The 21,151-nt window shown below is 43.7% G+C and overlaps 1 protein-coding gene across 1 annotated transcript in view; it reads right to left on the bottom strand.

Moving 5' to 3' along the window:
* The window catches only part of LOC124550722 (rap1 GTPase-activating protein 1-like), a 175,590-nt gene that overhangs the window by 22,242 nt on the left and 132,197 nt on the right, over window positions 1-21,151 (bottom strand). Inside the window, exon 3 of the mRNA XM_047125443.1 lies at window positions 1,071-1,210. Within this exon, the coding sequence (XP_046981399.1) occupies window positions 1,071-1,210 (140 nt within the window). The remainder of the gene's footprint in view (window positions 1-1,070; window positions 1,211-21,151) is intronic.

The raw sequence follows: 21,151 nt of genomic DNA, 5'->3' as shown, positions 1-21,151 counted from the left end.
TCTAACCAACCAGATTTACGCGCTCTCTTGACTTACGTTCCTGTCTCGGATGTCTTCTAGGAGATACATTTTCTACAGTTTTCTACACGAATTTCGTTTGCACAGGTTTACTATTTGACTATGGTCGACATATCATAACTATACGTTTATAATGGAATTGCCATGCTTCTGTCTCTTGCACAATTTGTTTGTGAAATGGATACGCAGCTTCTCGCACACGTTGGAGCTCATCACATATGGCCCTAACGATACTTTGGACAACAGTGAGGCAATAATCAGCACTAACCTTGATGAAGGTACCACTCCAACATACAAGTGACGTAGTGCACAAATATCATACAAAATCAAAACTGTGGCAGTTGGTACAGGATATAAGGTAGCTTATTCCAAACTTGGGGCTGTACAACTGCATAAACGTTTTCTTTGTATAGCACTGCAGAAAAAGGAACACAGAGGGGATAATGAAAGCAGAAACACTGTTAACGGTAGAGAGAACTGGGAAATGAGGGACGCAGACGGAAGGAGGTAAAACGGACTAGAAAAAAAAGGAGGGAGGTACAGGTACAAGAAAGGGAATGGACGAAGAGCTGGGGAATTAAGAGGAGGAAACATATAAGAAGAGGAAAATGAAGAGAAGGGGAGGAGGTTCGAGAATAGGAGGATGGAGAAGGATGAGGAAGTATAGTTGGAAAAGGAGAAGGAAGTAGAAGAGGATGGATGAACAAGGTGAGGAACATGAATAGGGCAAGAAGAATGACGAACATATTATATTCAGTATGATTAAAAGCATGATGAGAAAGAGGAGGGTGAAAATGGGAAGGACGATGGAAAGGATGAGTGAGATGAAAATGCGAAGAAGGCTGAAGAGAATGAAAAGGTTGAGAAGGATGAAGATGATGAACAGGAGAATGGAGGGTAGATGAAGTATGAGGAGCAAGACGACGATAGAGAGGATGTCAGCGGAAGAACAGGGAAGAGGAATACCAGAGGTTGACGGAGAAGAGAAGGAAGGACAAAAATGTGATTTGGAGAACGAGAGTTAAAGAGGCAGTCAGCTGCAGCAGGCTCACCTTCTGGGGGTCGTGCTTCTCGTAGGGCAGCAGCGTGGACACGTGGAACATGATCTCGATGCTCCTCCAGTTTGTGTAGACCGAGTACAGGCCGGTCAGGTCGTGCACCGTATCCAGACCGCCCTTGTACTTGTCGAAACCTGCGAACCAACAAGACACGAGTGGTCTCAAATACTGGCCGTCCAGACGAATATAAAGAGAGCAAAGTTTCATATTTCGAAGAAAGGCGGTTTCCTTGCAGGTAACATATTACAATGCATGTCATGCTCCTCTCGATCGCAGTTCTGTTTTTATTCATGACCTATCTGGTCGTAAAAAAATGTCGTTAGATGTTTCTTAATGTGAAACCAGCTCATGCTTTGGTCTGCAACATCGTATACTGCACAACATACAGAAAGTTAGACGGCGCGAGTTGACATCACCTTTATACCGTGTAGCACTGCCTCCAGCCTTATAATGGCCTTAATATGGTCAGGCAGAGGTGGGCCCATGATGGAAAACGCGGCCATTGCATAATTGTTGCCCTGAACATCGCTACTCCCGGCCAAGAAGTGATCAGAATACGCTGAAGGTGAGTGTTCATAGGAGGTGAGGGTATCATCTGGAGTGCCCCAGGGAAGTGTGGTAGGTCCACTGTTGTTTTCTATCTACATAAATGATCTTTTGGATAGGGTGGATAGCAATGTGCGGCTGTTTGCTGATGATGCTGTGGTGTACGGGAAGGTGTCGTCGTTGAGTGACTGTAGGAGGATACAAGATGACTTGGACAGGATTTGTGATTGGTGTAAAGAATGGCAGCTAACTCTAAATATAAATAAATGTAAATTAATGCAGATGAATAGGAAAAAGGATCCCGTAATGTCTGAATACTCCATTAGTAGTGCAGCGCTTGACACAGTCACGTCGATTAAATATTTGGGCGTAACATTGCAGAGCGATATGAATTGGGACAAACATGTAATGGCAGTTGTGGGGAAGGCGGATAGACGTCTTCGGTTCATTGGTAGAATTTTGGGAAGATGTGGTTCATCTGTAAAGGAGACCGCTTATAAAACACTAATACGACCTACTCTTGAGTACTGCTCGAGCGTTTGGAATTCCTATCAGGTCGGATTGAGGGAGGACATAGAAGCAATTCAGAGGCGGGCTACTAGATTTGTTACTGGTAGGTTTGATCATCACGCGAGTGTTACGGAAATGCTTCAGGAACTCGGGTGGGAGTCTCTAGAGATAAGGAGGCGTTCTTTTGGTGAATCGCTACTGAGGAAATTTAGAGAACCAGCATTTGAGGCTGACTACAGTACAATTTTACTACTGCCAACTTACATTTCGCGGAAAGACCACAAAGATAAGATAAGATAAGATAAGAGAGATTAGGGCTCGTGCAGAGGCATATAGGCAGTCATTTTTTCCTCGTTCTGTTTGGGAATGGAACAGGGAGAGATGATGCTAGTTGTGGTATGAGGTACCCTCCGCCACGCACCGTGTGATGGATTGCGGAGTATGTATGTAGATGTAGATGTAGACCTTACATATCAGCAGAGGAATGTTCAAGTTTTTGGAGGCTCTGTAATGGTGTGGGCTGTTAGCAGTTCGAGTAATATGGGACCCCTGATACGTCTAGATACGACTCTGACAGGGGAGATGTACTTAAGTATCCTGTCTGATCACCTGCACCAGTTCACGTCCATTGTGCACTTGGACATTTCCAGCATGACAATGCGACATCACACACATTCAGGACTGCTGCAGAGTGACTCCAGGAACACTCTTCTGAGTTTAAACACTTCCGCTGCCTACCAAACTCCCAAGACATGAACATTATTGAACATATATGGAATGGCTTGCAAAGCGCTGTTCAGAAGAGATCCCCACCCCGTCGTAGTCTTATGCATTTGTGGACAGTCCTGCAAAATTCATGGTGTCAGTTCCCTCCAGCACTACTTCTGACATTAGTGGAGTCCATGTCACGTCGTGTTGCTATACGTCTGCGTGCTCGCGGGGGCCCTACAGGATATTAGACAGGTGTACCAGATCCTTTGGCTCTTCAGTGTAGGTCTAACATACGTCTCCGTTGTTGATTGACAGAGGAAGCTTGTTCCGCTATTTTGTAATAAAAACGTTTTTGTTTTATAGTCGCCTGATGTAAGTTAAGTGACTTATATATTATTCCTATTACCTCTCTTGTATGGAGAGTAATAATTTTTTACACTATCAATGCTCAAACAACACCTTTTGGCCAACAAATGTAGTTCCTTGTTATTTATTTAATAGACTCTTCCGTGGATCACTAATGCCGACACGGCATCCGATCGGGAAAAGTGGCCAGGTGTTCACCCTAATAAGAGTTAGTTACTTGGAAAAAACAGGCATAATACAACAGATAAAACTGACTTTTAATCACTTTTATATGCAAAGCTATCATCCGCCATTCCATCCCTTTGTGAGAATTCTGAAGTAATTAACTTATATTATTTAAAACAGTCTCTGCTCTGGTGTATTTGGCCTAGTACAGAATTCCAACTGAAAACTGTGTGCGTCAGCCGCCTGATATTCTTTCAGATTCTAAGGCATGAAGATGCCTAGAAAAATGTGCCCGGAATCCAGAAAAAACAAACATGGCATTCTGTTGCATGTACTTCTAATACATTATTTTCTCTTCACTTAAAAGTATTTGATTGTATACCTTATAAATATGTAGATTCAGTTGATTCAAAATGTGTTAAGCTGTAAACTTCTATCAATAACTATGGTTTCGTGAAAACTGAATTTCTCTATGAGTGGCTATGTGACCAATTTACTAACACCCCTCTCATTTTCTATTCGGCCTGAGGTGTCGATCATGTCGATACTGGCTCTTAAACAGAAAAGTTTGCGACCACTGCCTTAGGACTCTGGTGATGGTGATTGCTGTGTTTCACCCAAAGTCACAAAGAGATCCAGACTTTTACTGCGAAATTGTGGTCGAGTGCGTTAGCGTGCCAATCAAAGTACTCGAGGCTGCCTGAATATACGTCAAACCAAGACTGTATGTGTGCAGGTCAGTGAACACGGCAGCTGCGATCTAGGCAGTACCTCCACAGCGTAATGAACACGAAGGTGGGGCGCAACACTAGATCACAGAGAACACTGCAATAGACATGGCGGTTGTTGTTTATGGTGGGTTAGCCCGGCAGTAGTGTGTAGGTGTGTGGTATGCATGCCCCTTATGAAAAATTTATATAATTAACTGCTATAGGATACGTGACACTGCTTTGTGGTTCCATGTAGCTACTACGAGATGTCAGCAGAGTGGTAAAAGCATGTTTTTATCTGAAGATGATATTTGTTCTTTTGGACGTATCCGAAAGAACAGATACCATCGGTGACCACGCAACTGTCTTAGAATGAAACGATAATTAAATCAAGATCCTAAGTTGTCGACAGGAGCTGATTTACGTTCATTTCATTCTAAGAGAACTGCATGGTCACCGACGGTATATGTCCGAAAGAACAGATGCCATCTTCATCTGGATGTACACGTATTGCCCGAACTCTTACGGGACTCGGTAAGATTGTCTGCCACGAGTAATGTGTGTAATGGGCAGGGGCACAACGAATGTAGTGTGTGAACATTAAGTTGGGAATGTGGGTCTCACGGGGAGCGTGCACGGGACAAATCCCTGCCGTCGCACTACCCTCTGTGCCCTCGGTGGTTCAGATGGATAGGGCGTATGCCATGTAAGCAGGAGATCCCAGGTTCGAGTCCCGGTTGGGGCACACATTTTCAACTGTCGTCGTTGATGTATATCAACGCCTGCCGACAGCTTAGGGTCTTAATATAATTATCATTTCAAGTATTTTTTTGTACCTTCTACTGAGAACAGGACTTTGTGAGATGCTGTTGAAACAAGTTGAGCATGCTGGAGTATGTGAAAGCCCAATATACCACCCTCGTCCCATAAGAAGAAAACGTCAGAGTGGCAGTTTATTGCATTTTTGTTCATATTTTGCATAAGATATGATATCTGATAGCGCAATTAATGGTAAATTTTGTTGTATGTGGATTGTTATGGGCCAGAAGAGCACAAAGTTCAGGCATTGATTTACCACGTACTTGATGGGATGTCAACTCATTGGGATGATGGAGGTGAAGAGGATCCTGTTATTGTCAATCTCGACGACTTAGCGCAATCTGCAGATTCTGTGCACGGGCGGATCGAGTGCTGACCGACATCTTCACATGCATCGAGACGACAAGAGACTGGTGAGCATATTGTGCAGCGCCGGCTCTTTAGGTGGGAGTTTACTATTTTATAAGGGTTCGCCGATGCCACAGTGCCGTTAGATCCCTATTACGGAGAACGGTTCTTTTTATTTTAGTTCGAACAACCAATCACTGCATAGCAAAATTCATATACTTGCGGCTTATTCTCATCATCGAGGGAATGTGCAGCTTCAATCCGTTATCGTTCGCTGGACATCATACCTATGCTGAATAATAGTCCTTCATGTTAGATTTCTACTGTCAATCTGGTGGTTTTGCTGTATACGAAGTCGAACTTTTGTAATAAAGTTTTTTTAATAAAAATATGTTTGTAATTTTTTAAAATTTTATTTTTATTATCAGTTGTTAATTGAAATATAGTTATTAACTGATTTGATAGCAATTCCCCACGTTAGCAATGTTAGGGTTAAATTTCGGATAGCATATTTTCATTGTGTTAAGTGTATCAACATTGGGTCGTAAGCGGTGTGTGGCAGTCTCTGACTGCGGTAACGAATTCTAAGCCCCCACATGGGGGTGGGGGGGGGGGGGGGCGTTGCAATATTTCTGGTAATTCGAATACTGCCAGGTAATGTAAATTATGCAACATATTTTCCCTTTGCTGTTAATAATGTTTGCATACTCTAGCGCTGAAAAATGCTGTGTACATGATCACAAAAACACTATTCCCCTTTGAAGCTGCATATCGCTGCTAGCACCGGATAACAGTCTCGTGTCTACAGTTATAATGAGGTATCCAGTGATACTTCGTTATTTGTATTTTGACTGTTGAGCGAATGCTTCTCTATCCTTTTTTCGACGAGCGGATTAGTACCACGTGTGGTCTTCCAGGAAAGGGGGCGCCGCGGTAAACAAACAACTGTCAGCAGTGGAGACGGTGTTTGCCCGTCCGCGCTGGGACTTGCCTAACGACAGGCCCGCGTATTCCCAGGCCCCTGACGGACGCCCGCACGCTACCCGCGACACAGCTGCTGCTCGCTCTACAGAGCTGTGACTGCGGTCACTAGATAGGGTGGCGACAATTACATGTGTTTATCCCAAATCTTTCAAAATTCCGGTTGCAAGCTCCTCGGGACTGTTGTTGGGAGTTTATTGATAAAGATCTGATAAGGAAACCATGTCCGGAATTATAAAAAATGGAAATGTCGTGTGACTAGGGCCTCCCGTCGGGTAGACCGTTTGCCGGGTGCAAGTCTTTCGATTTGACGCCACTTCGGCAACTTGTGCATCGATGGGGATGAGATGATGACGATTAGGGCAACACAACACCCAGTCCCAGAGCGGAGCGGGGAAAATCTCCGACCCAGCCGGGAATCGAAACCTGACCACTCAGCTACCGGGGGCGGACTTCCGGAATTATAAGGTGTGAATATAAAATAAGTCTGAAAATTAGATCACTTTCAAATCTGGCGTTTCACAGTACGCACACAAACTGTGTAAATGGCGCTGCTGTCGGTCTCCGTTGTAATTATGACATCACATACGCATTTTCGTCCGACTACCGTAGCGGTCGCGAGAAACAGGTACGTTCGTCATTATGACGGCTAATTGCGTTCACCAGACGCATCCTACCATCGGCATTCAAGAACACGACCTCCTTCGTCAGATATAAGAGAATACGACGACGAGTACCCGAAACATTGCCCACACCGTGCAGAGCAAACGAATCAGAGCTGTTTGTGTTCGATTTGTGCGTGCCGTGAATCGTAAGATTTTAAAGTGATACGATCTCTTAACTCATTACACATACAAGAGACGTTCAATAATGCAAACATATTTTCTCGGCCAATTTCGTTGATGAAATGCTGAATTTTTATGGGACACGTGGAAAACTTTCGCTTCGGTCCCTGTAGTTTAGGGTGCGAAAGAAACAGTTAATTGAAATCTTCAAAAAGGCGAACCAATAAAAATGTTCAACTGTGTGTGAAATCTTATGAGACTTAACTGCTAAGGTCATCAGTCCCTAAGCTTACACACTACTTAACCTAAATTATCCTAAGGACAAACACACACACTCATGCCCGAGGGAGGACTCAAACCTCCGCCGGGACTAGCCGCACAGTCCATGAGTGCAGTGCCTCAGACCGCTCGGCTAATCCCGCGCGGCAGGCGAACCAGTAACTAGGGAATGTTACTGCACTCTTATCTGCATTGCTAAACGGCTGAAATGTGTTAACGGGAGCACAATTCAGCTGCAGATTGATAACTAACAGTTTGCAGGGGCAACAAAAATTTGATTTCCGCTATTTCAAATGATTATTGCCAGAAATCGAAAAGTTAAAAGGCAGTACAATGTACTCATTATGAGGTAGAATCTCAGGTCAATGATTTAACACAATCAGACAAGTATTGAATTTGGAAACTGTGTGTATGTCTAGAGGCAGCGTGCGAAGGGCGTGCAAATTACGTAAAATATATTAATTCTTTATTTGAGAATGAGAACACTTAGCAACTTTTAACAAACTTCGCATATAATTTCAACCCTTTTCGAAACCTTTTCACTCTGACACCCTACACAAAATAATAGGAAAAAGGTTTAGCACTTACTTCGACGGTGTGCTGAAGAGTAATGCACCCGAAATTTTTAGGCGAAAACTCTTAAAGCTTTTAAAATAAAACAAAATTTATTAAGCGTTTGCATACCGGGTGATCAAAAAGTCAGTATAAATTTGAAAACTTAATAAACCACGGAATAATGTAGATAGAGGGGTAAAAATTGACACACATGCTTGGAATGACATGGGGTTTTATTAGAACAAAAAAAAAACAAAGTTCACAAAATGTCCGACAGATGCGCGACGATCGGTTCTCAGCCGCCACTATCGTCATGCTTGGCCTCCCAGGTCCCCAGACCTCAGTCCGTGCGATTATTGGCTTTGGGGTTACCTGAAGTCGCAAGTGTATCGTGATCGACCGACATCTCTAGGGATGCTGAAAGACAACATCCGACGCCAATGCCTCACCATAACTCCGGACATGCTTTACAGTGCTGTTCACAACATTATTCCTCCACTACAGCTATTGATGAGGAATGATGGTGGACATTTTGAGCATTTCCTGTAAAGAATATCATCTTTGCTTTTTATTACTTTGATATGCTAATTATTGCTATTCTGATCAGATGAAGCGCAATCTGTCAGACATTTTTTTGAACGTTTGTATTTTTCGGTTCTAATAATACCCCATGTCATTCCAAGCATTTGTGTCAATTTGTACCTCTGAATCTACATTATTCCGTGATGTATTCAGTTTTCAAATTTGTACTGACTTTCTGATCACCTGGTATTTATTTTTCATGTCTACATATTTATTCAACACAGTAATTCTGGCGACGAAGACATTTCTCCCTATGAGAGCCCAGTTTATATGCTGTGAGTGTAGAATGTTTGTTGGCAGAGCCACAACCACACCTAAGCCTACACCGCTTCATCACTATCAAAGTGAAGTCGTGGAAGGCGTTCTTTAAGTTTTGGAAAGACATACACTCACGCTCATAAATTAAGGATAATGCTGATACATGGCGAAACAACGCTCTGGTGGTCGGTTTGCGGGTTTAAGTCACCTCGGGATATGACCATGCGGTGCATTTGACCTGCGGTCGTTGCGCGGTGGCGCTGGCAGCAGTCCACATAAGCAGAGGTACGTTGGTGCATGTCAGAGTATGGTGCAGCGAGTAAGCATGCAGACGTTTTCAGACGTGCTAATGGTGTCTGTGTGTTGAAAATGGCTCAAAGAACACATATTTATGACGTTATGAGGGGTAGAATACGAGGGCTACTGGAGACTGATCAAACACAGCAGGTCGTATCACGGGCCCTCCGTGTGCCACAAAGTGTACTCTAAAGATTATGGCAACGATTCCAGCAGACAGGAAACGTGTCCAGGCGCTACAGTACAGGACGTCCACAGTGTACAACACCACAAGAAGACCGATATTTCACCATCAGTGCCCGCAGATGGCCATGGAGTACTGCAGGTAGCCTTGCTCGGGACCTTACTGCAGCCACTGGAACAGTTGTCTCCAGACACACAGTCAACAGACGACTGAACAGACATGGTTTATTCGCCCAGAGATCTGCAAGGTGCATTCCACTGACCCCTGGTCACAGGGGAGCCTGCAAAGCCTGGTGTCAAGAACACAGTACATGGTCACTGGAACAGTGGTCCCAGATTATGTTCACGGACGAGTCCGAGTATAATCTGAACAGTGATTCTCGTCGGGTTTTCATTTGGCGTGAACCAGGAACCAGATACCAACCCCTTTATGTCCTTGAAAGGGACCTGTATAGAGGTCGTGGTTTGATGGTGTGGTGTGGGATTATGTTTGGTGGACGTACACCCCTGCATGTTTTTGACATGTCAGGTGTATCGGGACGTCGTTTTGCACCAGTATGTCCGCCTTTTCAGGGGTGCAGTGGGTTCCACCTTCCTCCTGATGGATGATAGCGTACAGCCCCACCGAGCTGCCATTGTGGAGGAGTACCTTGAAAGGAAGATATCAGGCGAATGGAGTGGCCTGCCTGTTCTCCAGACCTAACCCCCATCGAGCACGTCTGGGATGCTCTCGGTCGACGTATCGCTGCACGTCTTCAAACCCCTAGGACACTTCAGGAGCCCCGACAGGCACTGGTGCAAGAATGGGAGGCTATAGCCCAGCAGCTGCTCGACCACCTGATCCAGAGTATGCCAACCCGTTGTGCGGCCTGTGTACGTGTGCATGGTGATCATATCCCATATTGATGTCGCGGAACATGCCCGGGAAACAGTGGAGTTTTGTAGCACATGTGTTTCGGGACGGTTTTCTCAACTTATCACCAATACCGTGGACTTACTGATCTGTGTCGTGCGTGTTCCCTATGTGCCTATGCTATTAGCGCCAGTTTTGTGTAGTGCCACGTTGTGTGGCACCACATTCTGCAATTATCCTTAATTTATGGGCATGAGTGTAGTTACATTGTTCTCAGCCATGTTATACGCTACAAACTGAGCCCTCCGTGGCGGAGTGCTGCAAACATGTAGATTGGTTTGTTAGTAGATTTGGGGGAGGGACCAAACAGTGAGGTCAGCGGTGCTATCGGACTAGGGAAGGAGAGGGAAGGGATTCGGCAGTGCCCTCTCAAAGGAACCATCCCGTCATTTCCTTGAAGGGATCAGGCAAATCGCGGAAAACCTAAATCAGGGTGGCCGCACGTGGGTTTGAACCGTCGTGCTCCCGAATCCGAGTCCAGTGTGCTAACCACTGCGCCACTTCGCTCGGTGAAATATGTAGACATGAACAATAAATACGTAAAATGCCAATAACGTTCATTTTATTTAAAAAGCTTTAAGAGTATTCACATTAAAAAATTCGGAGGCATTACTTCTCAGCACTCCTTCATACATGTTCGCTGTTGCTGCTATAAAATTTCAGTGTCCAGCATGACGTATTAATTTATTGCTTGTTTACTACCAGCTCTCTCCGTAATACACTTAGTTTTGGTGATATGACGTCAGAAACATTGAGATGCGTCAAAAACTAGCTGTTCTTGTGACGAAGATATTGAGGCTGTTTTACGCATGGTTCGTTAAAGAATCGGGATGGTGTGGGGGAGGGGCGAGAGGGAGAATGGATTTAATGGATGCAAAAGTTCGAGAAAACGTCTTTGTTTGCAGTGCAAAAAAAGTCTTCTTTTATGAAGACAGTTTACGATCCACAAAATTATATGATAATGGCAACATTGAGGGATTTCGCTATGAAGTGTTGGCTCATCCATCCTGTTCCCCGTATTTGAGTCCCTTAGTCTTCCATCTCGTCACGTAACTCATAGTCTTATTCATTCCTTAGCGTTTTTTGTCGAGCAGGGAAGTGATGGTAGGTGTTGTTTGTTGTGGTCTTCAGGCCACAGACTGGTTTGATGTGGTTCTCCATGCTACTCTATCCTGCGTAAGCCTCTTCATCTCCGAGTAGCTACCGCAATCTGCTTTCTGTGTTCATCTCTTGGTCTTTCTCTGCGATTTTACCCTCCACGCTTCCCTCCAGTACTAAATTGGTGATCTCTTGATGCCTCAGAATGTGTCCTACCAACCGATCCCTTCTTCTTGTCACAAATTCCTCTTCTCCCCCATTCTATTCCGTATCTCCTCATTAGTTTCGTGATCTACCCATCCACTCTTCAGCATTCTTATATAGTACCACATTTCGAAATCTTCTATTCTCTTCTTGTCTAAACTATTTTTCGTCCATGTAGCACTTCCATACATGGCTACACTCCATGCAAATACTTTCAGAAAAGACTTCCTGACACTTAAATATATTCTCGATGTTATCAAATTTATCTTCTTCAGAAACGCCTTTCTTGCTATTGCCAGTCTACATTTTAATCCTCCCAACGTCGACCACCATCAGTTATTTTGCCGCCCAAATAGCAAAACTAATTTGCTACATTAAGTGTGTCATTTTCTAATCTAATTCGCTCAGCATTGCCTCATTTAATTCCATTATCATCGTTTTGCTTTTCTTTATGTTGATCTTTCTTTCAAGACACTGCCCATTCCCTTCAACTGCTTTTAGGCCCCTCAACTCTTTTAACTGCCACATGGTTTCTGCTCAAAACATAAACAGCCTTTCACTTACTATGTTTCAGCCCTGCCACCTACTATTCCAGTCAACATTGTCAAAAGGTATAATTTTCGATGCGTAAGGGTTCGCAGCTGCGATGAATTTTTTGAAAGATTTCTTGAAGCCTTCAGCTGCCATTCATTTCCTGTACTATTGTACAATTTCGGCCATAGGCCATTTTCAAGAATTTTATGGATGATTTTTCATTAGCAGATGCGTCGTTGCTTCTATGACATCATGTTATGCTCATAAAATAAATCCGAGGTGTTCACACTATTTTAGGAGCACGTTACTTCGAGCACTTGTTGAAATTTTTCAAAAAATTGTCAACAGCTTTGTTACAAATGTAATAAGCGTAGGTTTGCCTTTTACTAATCTATCTTCTAAAATAAGTCGTAGGATCAGTATTGCCTCGCGTGTTCCTACATTTCTTTGGAATCCCAATCCTATCTCTCCCGAGATCTGCCTCTACCAATTTTTCCATTCTTCTGGAAAGCATTCGTATTATCACTTGCAACCGTGATTTATTAAACTGACAGTTCGGAAAGATTTCTTTGGAATATGAATTATTATACTCTTCTTGAAGTCTGACGGTATTTCGGCTATCTCATACATCTTGCTCACCAGATGGAAGAGTTTTGTCATGGCTGGCTCGCTGAAGGCTATGAGTAGTTCTAATGTCACATTGTCTACTCCCGCGGTCTTGTTTCGACTTAGGTTTTTCAGTACTCTGTCAAATTCTTCGCGTTGTATCATATGTTCCATCTCATCTGCATCTACGTCCTCTTCCATTTCCATAATATTGCCCTCAAGCACGTTTCCCTTGTATAAACCCTCAATGTACTCCTTCCACCTTTCTGCTCTCCCTTCTTTGCTTAGAACTGGTTTTCTGTCTGAGCACTTGATATTCACACAGGTGGTTATCTTTTCTCCAGATGTCTCTTTAGTTTTCATGTAAGCAGCATCTATCTTACTACTAGTGATATGTGCTTCTACATTCTTACATGTGTTCTGTAACCATTCCTGGTTAGCCATTTTGCACTTCCCGTCGATCTCATTTTTTAGGCGTTTGTATTCCATTTTGCCTGCTTCATTTACTGTAGTTTTATATTTTATCCTTTCAACAATTAAATTCATTAGCTCTTGTGTTAGCCAAGGATTTCTCATGGATGGTAGCTGTAGATGAATATTTCGCAGCAAATCCACACAAATACTACAGGGGTGGAAAAAGTCATTGCGAAAAAAAGCGCTGGATAAGTGTATTGATATTAAAGGAGATTATGCTGAAGAATGACAGTTTTTTGAAAATTTAAATTCTCATATGCACTAACATGCATGCTTACGGTGTATCGGCCGGAGTGGCAGTGCGGTTCTAGGCGCTACAGTCTGGAGCCGAGTGACCGCTACGGTCGCAGGTTCGAATCCTGCCTCGGGCATGGATGTGTGTGATGTTCTTAGGTTAGTTAGGTTTAATTAGTTCTACGCGACTGATGACCTCAGACGTTAAGTCGCATAGTGCTCAGAGCCATTTGAACCATTTTTTTACGGTCTATCCGATGACATATTCGGTTGGACAGAAAGTTTTCTAACAGACAGAGAGCAGTATGTCGTCCTGAATGGGGTGACTTCAACAGAAACAAGCGTAGCTTCTGGTGTTCCCCACTGCAGTGTAATAGGCCCGCCGCTTTTTACGATTTACATAAACGATCTGGTTGATGGTACTGACAGCGGCATTAGACTGTTTGCCGATGATGCTGTAGTCTACAGGAAAGTAGTATCACACGAAAGTTGTGAACAAATCAAAGAGGATTTGCAGAAAATAAATGCGTGGCGTAATGACTGGCAGTTATTGCTCAATATTAGTAAGTGTAACCTACTGCGTATAACAACGCGAAAATCCCCATTAATGTACGAGTACAAAATAAATGGCCAGTCTTTGGAAGCGGTAACATCCATCAAGTATCAGGGGTGTGACTGTTCGAAATGATCTCAAATGGAATGATCAGATTACACAAGTAACGGGCAAGGCAAACTCTAGATTACGGTTTATTGGTAGAATCCTGAAGCTATGCAGTCCTTCAACAAAGGAAATTGCATACAATAGTTTAGTTCATCCAGTCTTAGAGTTCGTTCGTCTGTATGGGACCCTCACCAGTTGGGTCTGATACAAGAGATTGAGAAGGTCCAAAGAAGAGCGGCAAGATTCGTGACTGGTACATTCAGCCAAATCTCATAGGAAGTTTGAAGTGGGACACACTTGCAGGTAGACGACGTGCTAAACGGAAGGGGCTGCTCACTAAATTCCAAAAATCCGATCTTCGCCAAGGATGTATTATTACCACCAACTTTCATATCGCGCAATGATCACCATTCGAAGATAAGGGAAATTAGAGCTCGTACTGAGGCATTCAGACAGTCATTTTTCCCTCGCACGATCCGCGAGTGGAACAGAGGTGGGGGGGGGGGGGGGGGGAGGAATATGACGCGAATAGTGCCCTACGCCACACACCTCTTGGTGGCTAGCGGAGTGTATATGTAGATGTAGACGTAGAACATGCAACTACAATCCAGACCACCCCTCGCGCACGTTGCGTGTCGAGCAAAGAGCGGCGGTCACGTGCTGCGTGGGCGTGTTTTGCGTCACGACAGACGCAGCCCTTATGTAACGCTAGCGCGACGACGCGCAATTGACGGCCGTGGGCGTACTTTCGTTTCCGCGCGCGGTCTCTTGCGCAACGCCGCCTTCCCTTTAACGCGCATCCACTTCGCCAGCGCTCTGCATTATATAACAGTTTGCGGTCATTGCTCTGGCGTTGACGCGAGGGGCGAATAATTGAAAATTTTTTCGCGAATACGGTTACGACTCCTCGCGTTTACTCCTCACTGAATAGTAAATCGCCAACACACACACACACACACACACACACACACACACACACACACGTGCGCGCGAGCACTGATTACGTTTTAATCTTCATATTGCACGCGATTACAAACGAGTTGAATGCAGCAAAATTTGTGTGAAATGATTTGTCTAAATGTAAGAAATGAAGCACCTCATTTGCTGTACGTGACTTCGAGCATCATTCTAAGGTGCTTCAAATGTTTCTCTAATCTGTTTTATTTCTTGCTTTGGGGCAAACCATTTCACAAATGATTTGACATATTTTTCTATTTTCTTTTATTCTCAAGTTTTGTCCACAAAGAATGATATTATTGATTTTCTAGAGTCTTCTGTTCTCGATATGTTCTGAATTTAGCAGTTGCATTGCAGGAAATCGTTTAGGCACTTAAATATCACACCAGCATTATTGATTTTCTAGCGTCTTCTCTTCTCGATATGTCCTGAATTTAGCACTTGTATAGCAGGAAATCGTTTAGGCACTTAAATACCACGCGAGCGACCTGAGTCGAAACAAGGCCCCGGGGGTAGACAACATTCCGTTAGAACTACTGACGGCCTACGGAGAGCCAGTCATGACAAAACTCTACCATCTGGTGAGCAAGATGTATGAGAGAGGCGAAATACCCTCAGATTTCAAGAAGAATATAATAATTCCAATCCCAAAGAAAGCAGGTGTTGATAGATGTGAAAATTTCCGAACTATCAGTTTATTAAGTCACAGCTGCAAAATACTAACGAGAATTCTTTACAGACGAATGGAAAAACTGATAAAAGACGACCTCGGGGGAGATCAGTTTGGATTCCGTAGAAATGATGGAACACGTGAGGCAATACAAACCTTACGACTTATCTTAGAAGAAAGATTAAGTGTCAGGAAGTCGTTTCTGAAAGTATTTGTATGGAGTGTAGCCATGTATGGAAGTGAAAAATGGACGATAAATAGTTTGGACAAGAAGAGAATAGAAGCTTTCGAAATGTGGTGCTACAGAAGAATGCTGAAGATTAGATTAATAGATTACATAACTAAGGAGGAGGTATTGAATAGAATTGGAGAGAAGAGGAGTTTGTGGCACAACTTGACAAGAAGAAGGGACCGGTTGGTAGGACATGTTCTGAGGCATCAAGGGATCACAAATTTAGCATTGGAGGGCAGCGTGGAGGGTAAAAATCGTAGAGGGAGACCAAGAGATGAATACACTAAGCAGATTCAGAAGGATGTAGGTTGCAGTAGGTACTGGGAGATGAAGAAGCTTGCACAGCATAGAGTAGCATGGAGAGCTGCATCAAACCAGTCTCAGGACCGAAGACCACAACAACAACATCGCAGTAACCCGTTCAGTCACTTAAATACAATACCGGTACAATTTCTTATGCGAAACATAGCTGGGTATTGAAAAGATAAAACCTTTTGAGACATTATTTGTCTTTCCAGTGTCTGATCTTCTCGAAATGTCATAAATTTAATGCATGATTTGAAGCAAACAGTTTTAAATATCATATATTACTCCAATGCAACTTTTGGACGCAAAATAGCCAGGTCTTGAAGAGTTGAAGTTTTTGACATCTCATTTGCCTTCATAGCGTCTACTTTTCACGATATTTAGTACTCGATTGGAAGAAAGTCTTTGTGACAGCTACATATCACATAAATTTTACTTTTTATGGGCAAAATAGCTAGTTCTTCATGCTATGAACTTTTTGACAGTTTACTTCCATACCTAGCAATTAGATAGCATTAGCGACTCCTCGTTTGGCTAGGGTAAATAAATGTCGTGTGACAAGGGCCTCCCGTCAGGTAGACCGTTCGTTGCGTGCAAGTCTTTCGATACGACGCCACTTCGGCGACTTGCGCGTCGATGGGGATGAAATGATGATAAGTAGGCCAACACAACACCCAGTCCCTGAGCGGAGAAAATCTCCGACCCAGCCGGGAATCGAACCCGGGCCCTTAGGTTTGATATTCTGTCACGCTGACCACTCAGCTACCGGAGGCGGACTTAGCTAGGGTAAAAACCCATTGTGTAATTAATATGAAATCTTGTTTTCCTTCCGCTCAATCATGTGACCAAAAAACGATAGACAGTAAAGTTAAATATAATGAAACATCTACAAGACTTGACAGAAAATCCTAGGAAGTTCTGGTCTTACGTTAAATCAGTAAGTGGCTCGAAACAGCATATCCAGACACTACGGGATGATGATGGCATTGAAACAGAGGATGACACGCGTAAAGCTGAAATACTAAACACCTTTTTCCAAAGCTGTTTCACAGAGGAAGACCGCACTGCAGTTCCTTCTCTAAATCCTCGCACAAACGAAAAAATGGCTGACATCGAAATAAGTGTCCAAGGAATAGAAAAGCAACTGAAATCACTCAGTAGAGGAAAGTCCACTGGACCTGATGGGATACCAATTCGATTCTACACAGAGTACGCGAAAGAACTTGCCCCCCTTCTAACAGCCGTGTACCGCAAGTCTCTAGAGGAACGGAGGGTTCCAAATGATTGGAAAAGAGCACAGGTAGTCCCAGTCTTCAAGAAGGGTCGTCGAGCAGATGCGCAAAACTATAGACCTATATCTCTGACGTCGATCTCTTGTAGAATTTTAGAACATGTTTTTTGCTCGCGTATCATGTCATTTCTGGAAACCCAGAATCTACTATGAAGGAATCAACATGGATTCCGGAAACAGCGATCGTGTGAGACCCAACTCGCCTTATTTGTTCATGAGACCCAGAAAATATTAGATACAGGCTCCCAGGTAGATGCTATTTTTCTTGACTTCCGGAAGGCGTTCGATACAATTCCGCACTGTCGCCTGATAAACAAAGTAAGAGCCTACGGAATATCAGACCAGCTGTGTGGCTGGATTGAAGAGTTTTTAGCAAACAGAACACAACATGTTGTTATCAATGGAGAGACGTCTACAGACGTTAAAGTAACCTCTGGCGTGCCACAGGGGAGTGTTATGGGACCATTGCTTTTCACAATATATATAAATGACCTAGTAGATAGTGTCGGAAGTTCCATGCAGCTTTTCGCGGATGATGCTGTAGTATACAGAGAAGTTGCAGCATTAGAAAATTGTAGCGAAATGCAGGAAGATCTGCAGCGGATAGGCACTTGGTGCAGGGAGTGGCAACTGACCCTTAACATAGACAAATGTAATGTATTGCGAATACATAGAAAGAAGGATCCTTTATTGTATGATTATATGATAGCGGAACAAACACTGGTAGCAGTTACTTCTGTAAAATATCTGGGAGTATGCGTGCGGAACGATTTGAAGTGGAATGATCATATAAAATTAATTGTTGGTAAGGCGGGTACCAGGTTGAGATTCATTGGGAGAGTGCTTAGAAAATGTAGTCCATCAACAAAGGAGGTGGCTTACAAAACACTCGTTCGACCTATACTTGAGTATTGCTCATCAGTGTGGGATCCGTACCAGATCGGTCTGACGGAGGAGATAGAGAAGATCCAAAGAAAAGCGGCGCGTTTCGTCACAGGGTTATTTGGTAACAGTGATAGCGTTACGGAGATGTTTAATAAACTCAAGTGGCAGACTCTGCAAGAGAGGCGCTCTGCATCGCGGTGTAGCTTGCTCGCCAGGTTTCGAGAGGGTGCGTTTCTGGATGAGGTATCGAATATATTGCTTCCCCCTACTTATACCTCCCGAGGAGATCACGAATGTAAAATTAGAGAGATTAGAGCGCGCACGGAGGCTTTCAGACAGTCGTTCTTCCCGCGAACCATACGCGACTGGAACAGGAAAGGGAGGTAATGACAGTGGCACGTAAAGTGCCCTCCGCCACACACCGTTGGGTGGCTTGCGGAGAATCAATGTAGATGTAGATGTAGATGTAGATGTACGTAAACACATTACAGTGCATGGTGGAGGCAACATCATAGGAATATTATGCATTGCACTTCTTATTCCATTCACGCACTGAGCGAGGGAAAAACGACTATATGCCTCTGTAAATGCCCTAATCTCCTTCGTGTTATTCTCGTGATTTCTACGCGGTGGTGGCAGCATATACATCCAACAGTCCTCTTAGAATACATGTTCTCTTAATATACGCAACACGGTTTCGCGAGAACGATGTTGTTTCCTAGAAGCATTCCCACTTAAGCTTCCCGAACTTCCCTGTCACACTTTCGCCGACCTGTTACCACCCTAGAAGCGCGTTTCTGAATTTATTCTATGCCTGCTACCACGCCTACATGAGAAGGATTCCCAATACCGGAACGTACTCTAGAATTGGTCGCACAAGCCTCTTGCACGCGATTTCCTTTACAGATTCACCGCACTTTCCTAGAACTCTTCCAAAACATGTAAGTTTTTCTCCTTCGCTACTACTGATTGTACGTGATCGTCGCATTTCGTATCGCTTCTTTCTGTTACCGCGAAATGTGTACACGACGTGACGCTGTCAAGTGGGGTCTGCAATGGAGATGCGTTCCAAGAAAAAGAGTTCTAATTGAGTTTCTTTTGGTGGAAATCGAGAGTGTGGGGCTATTGATGGCTGGTTTCAGAATATCTGCGGAGACCTGAACAAAAGCACGGTGAGTAGTTGGGCGAGGCGTCTGTCGTCGTCACAACAACGTCGCACAAACCTGTCCAATGTCCCGCGTGTCGACAAAGACCTTGCAGTAGAACAGGTCCATTGTCAGGGGGTATCAGAACGATTTTCGCTTACCACTTCCGACTCTGTCGTTTCCGTACCAGGATCCCTTACGTCAAATTCTCTACGTTTACATGCGACACAATTTCCGGAAGACGAAAACAGTTTTTCGCTGTCGTGTTTACACGTTAAGGTCTGAATCGGATTTAGCAGCCAAGTTAAACATGGCGCCTGGAAAACAGATGTTACAGTTTCTGATTTAGTCCGTAGAAACACTGTTTCTCTTCAGTTACACGAGATGTAAACAGCTTCAGTCTAATATTTCTCTTACCCTTCAGTGCACAAGAAGCCACTCCGTTTTTAGAAAAAAGACGAAACGTGACAGGCAAAGCACATTTCGAAATTGGTTACGCTTACATGGGAGCGAATATCGATTGCGGAATTGGAAAACCGACAACTAGAAGCGGATATCCAGAACAGATTTTGAAGTATATTGTAACAAATAAGCCCTCGGTCACAAATATTAAGTCAAAATTGACCTGGTTTCGACGCTACTGTGAGCGTCGTCTTCAGAATTAGACTAACTGTACTAAAACATTAGGTATATAGTACATTAATAAAATTAAAGTTTGTACTGACTCGAAACGATGCAGTAGTTACAAGTCACATATTAAAAAAGATCTCGGCCGGAAAGGCGACGTCATGAACACTTGTCAGTTGGCGACAGTCTTGTTGCAACCCCTGTCCACAGTACGAGCAGCCCTTAGCGGCTCGCTTAGTACAGTTAGTCTAATTCTGAAGACGACGCTAATAGTAGCGTCGAAACCAGGCCAATTTTGACTTCATATTTGTGACCGAGGGCTTATTTGTTACAATATACGAGGGCTGTCCAGAAAGTAAGTTACGATTGATCGCGAAATGAAAATCACAGTGAAAATCAGAAATGTTTCATTTGTAACAGTTAGCTACACCTTTCAGCTACTTCTCTACGTAGTCGCCGTTCTGACTCAGACATTCGTTGTAGCGTTGTACCAACTTTCCAATACCCTCATCATAGAGGGCAGCCGCCAGTGCTTTCCGCCAATTCTCTACGCTGCCCTAAAGTTCGTTGTCTGTGCCGTAATGTTGTCTTCATAGCCAGCGGTTCCTTTGAGCAGAGATGAAACTCAGTGGGAGACAATTACGGGCTGTATTGTGTGTAACCAAACATTTCCAATTGAAACGATGCAGGAACATCTTCATTGCCCCTGCGGAATGAGGCTGAGAATTGTCTTGAAGAAGAAACCGCACGACAGTTATGTAATGTTGGTTGCATAGCTTCAGGGGAAAATTCTCACCAGGCCCTCGTACTTGGCGGGAGACAATATTTTCTATAACATCTTCACGCGCTCACTAAGAGCTCAGGAATGAAAAGAGCGACATAATTCTACCTAGAGTCATACTAGAGACACTGCCCAACACATCTTTGCAAAGCTTTATCGGATTTTCATAGTCGTTTCCATTTCGCGACCGATCGTAACTTACTTTCTGGACAGCCCTCGTAATTCCGACACGGTCACTGAACCTTTGCAGTTATGTTCAAAGTTTTAGATTTTGAAATTCCTGGCGGTATTTTCGGTTGGAACTACAAGGAAATGCGTATTTTTTTCAATAATATCAGAAATTGAATCCGCCTTGATGCAAA

Source organism: Schistocerca americana, chromosome 9, assembly GCF_021461395.2.
Source record: "Schistocerca americana isolate TAMUIC-IGC-003095 chromosome 9, iqSchAmer2.1, whole genome shotgun sequence".
NCBI lineage: Eukaryota > Metazoa > Arthropoda > Insecta > Orthoptera > Acrididae > Schistocerca > Schistocerca americana.
Note: the sequence above shows the minus strand (reverse complement) of the source record. Positions and strands in the feature narration are given on the sequence as shown.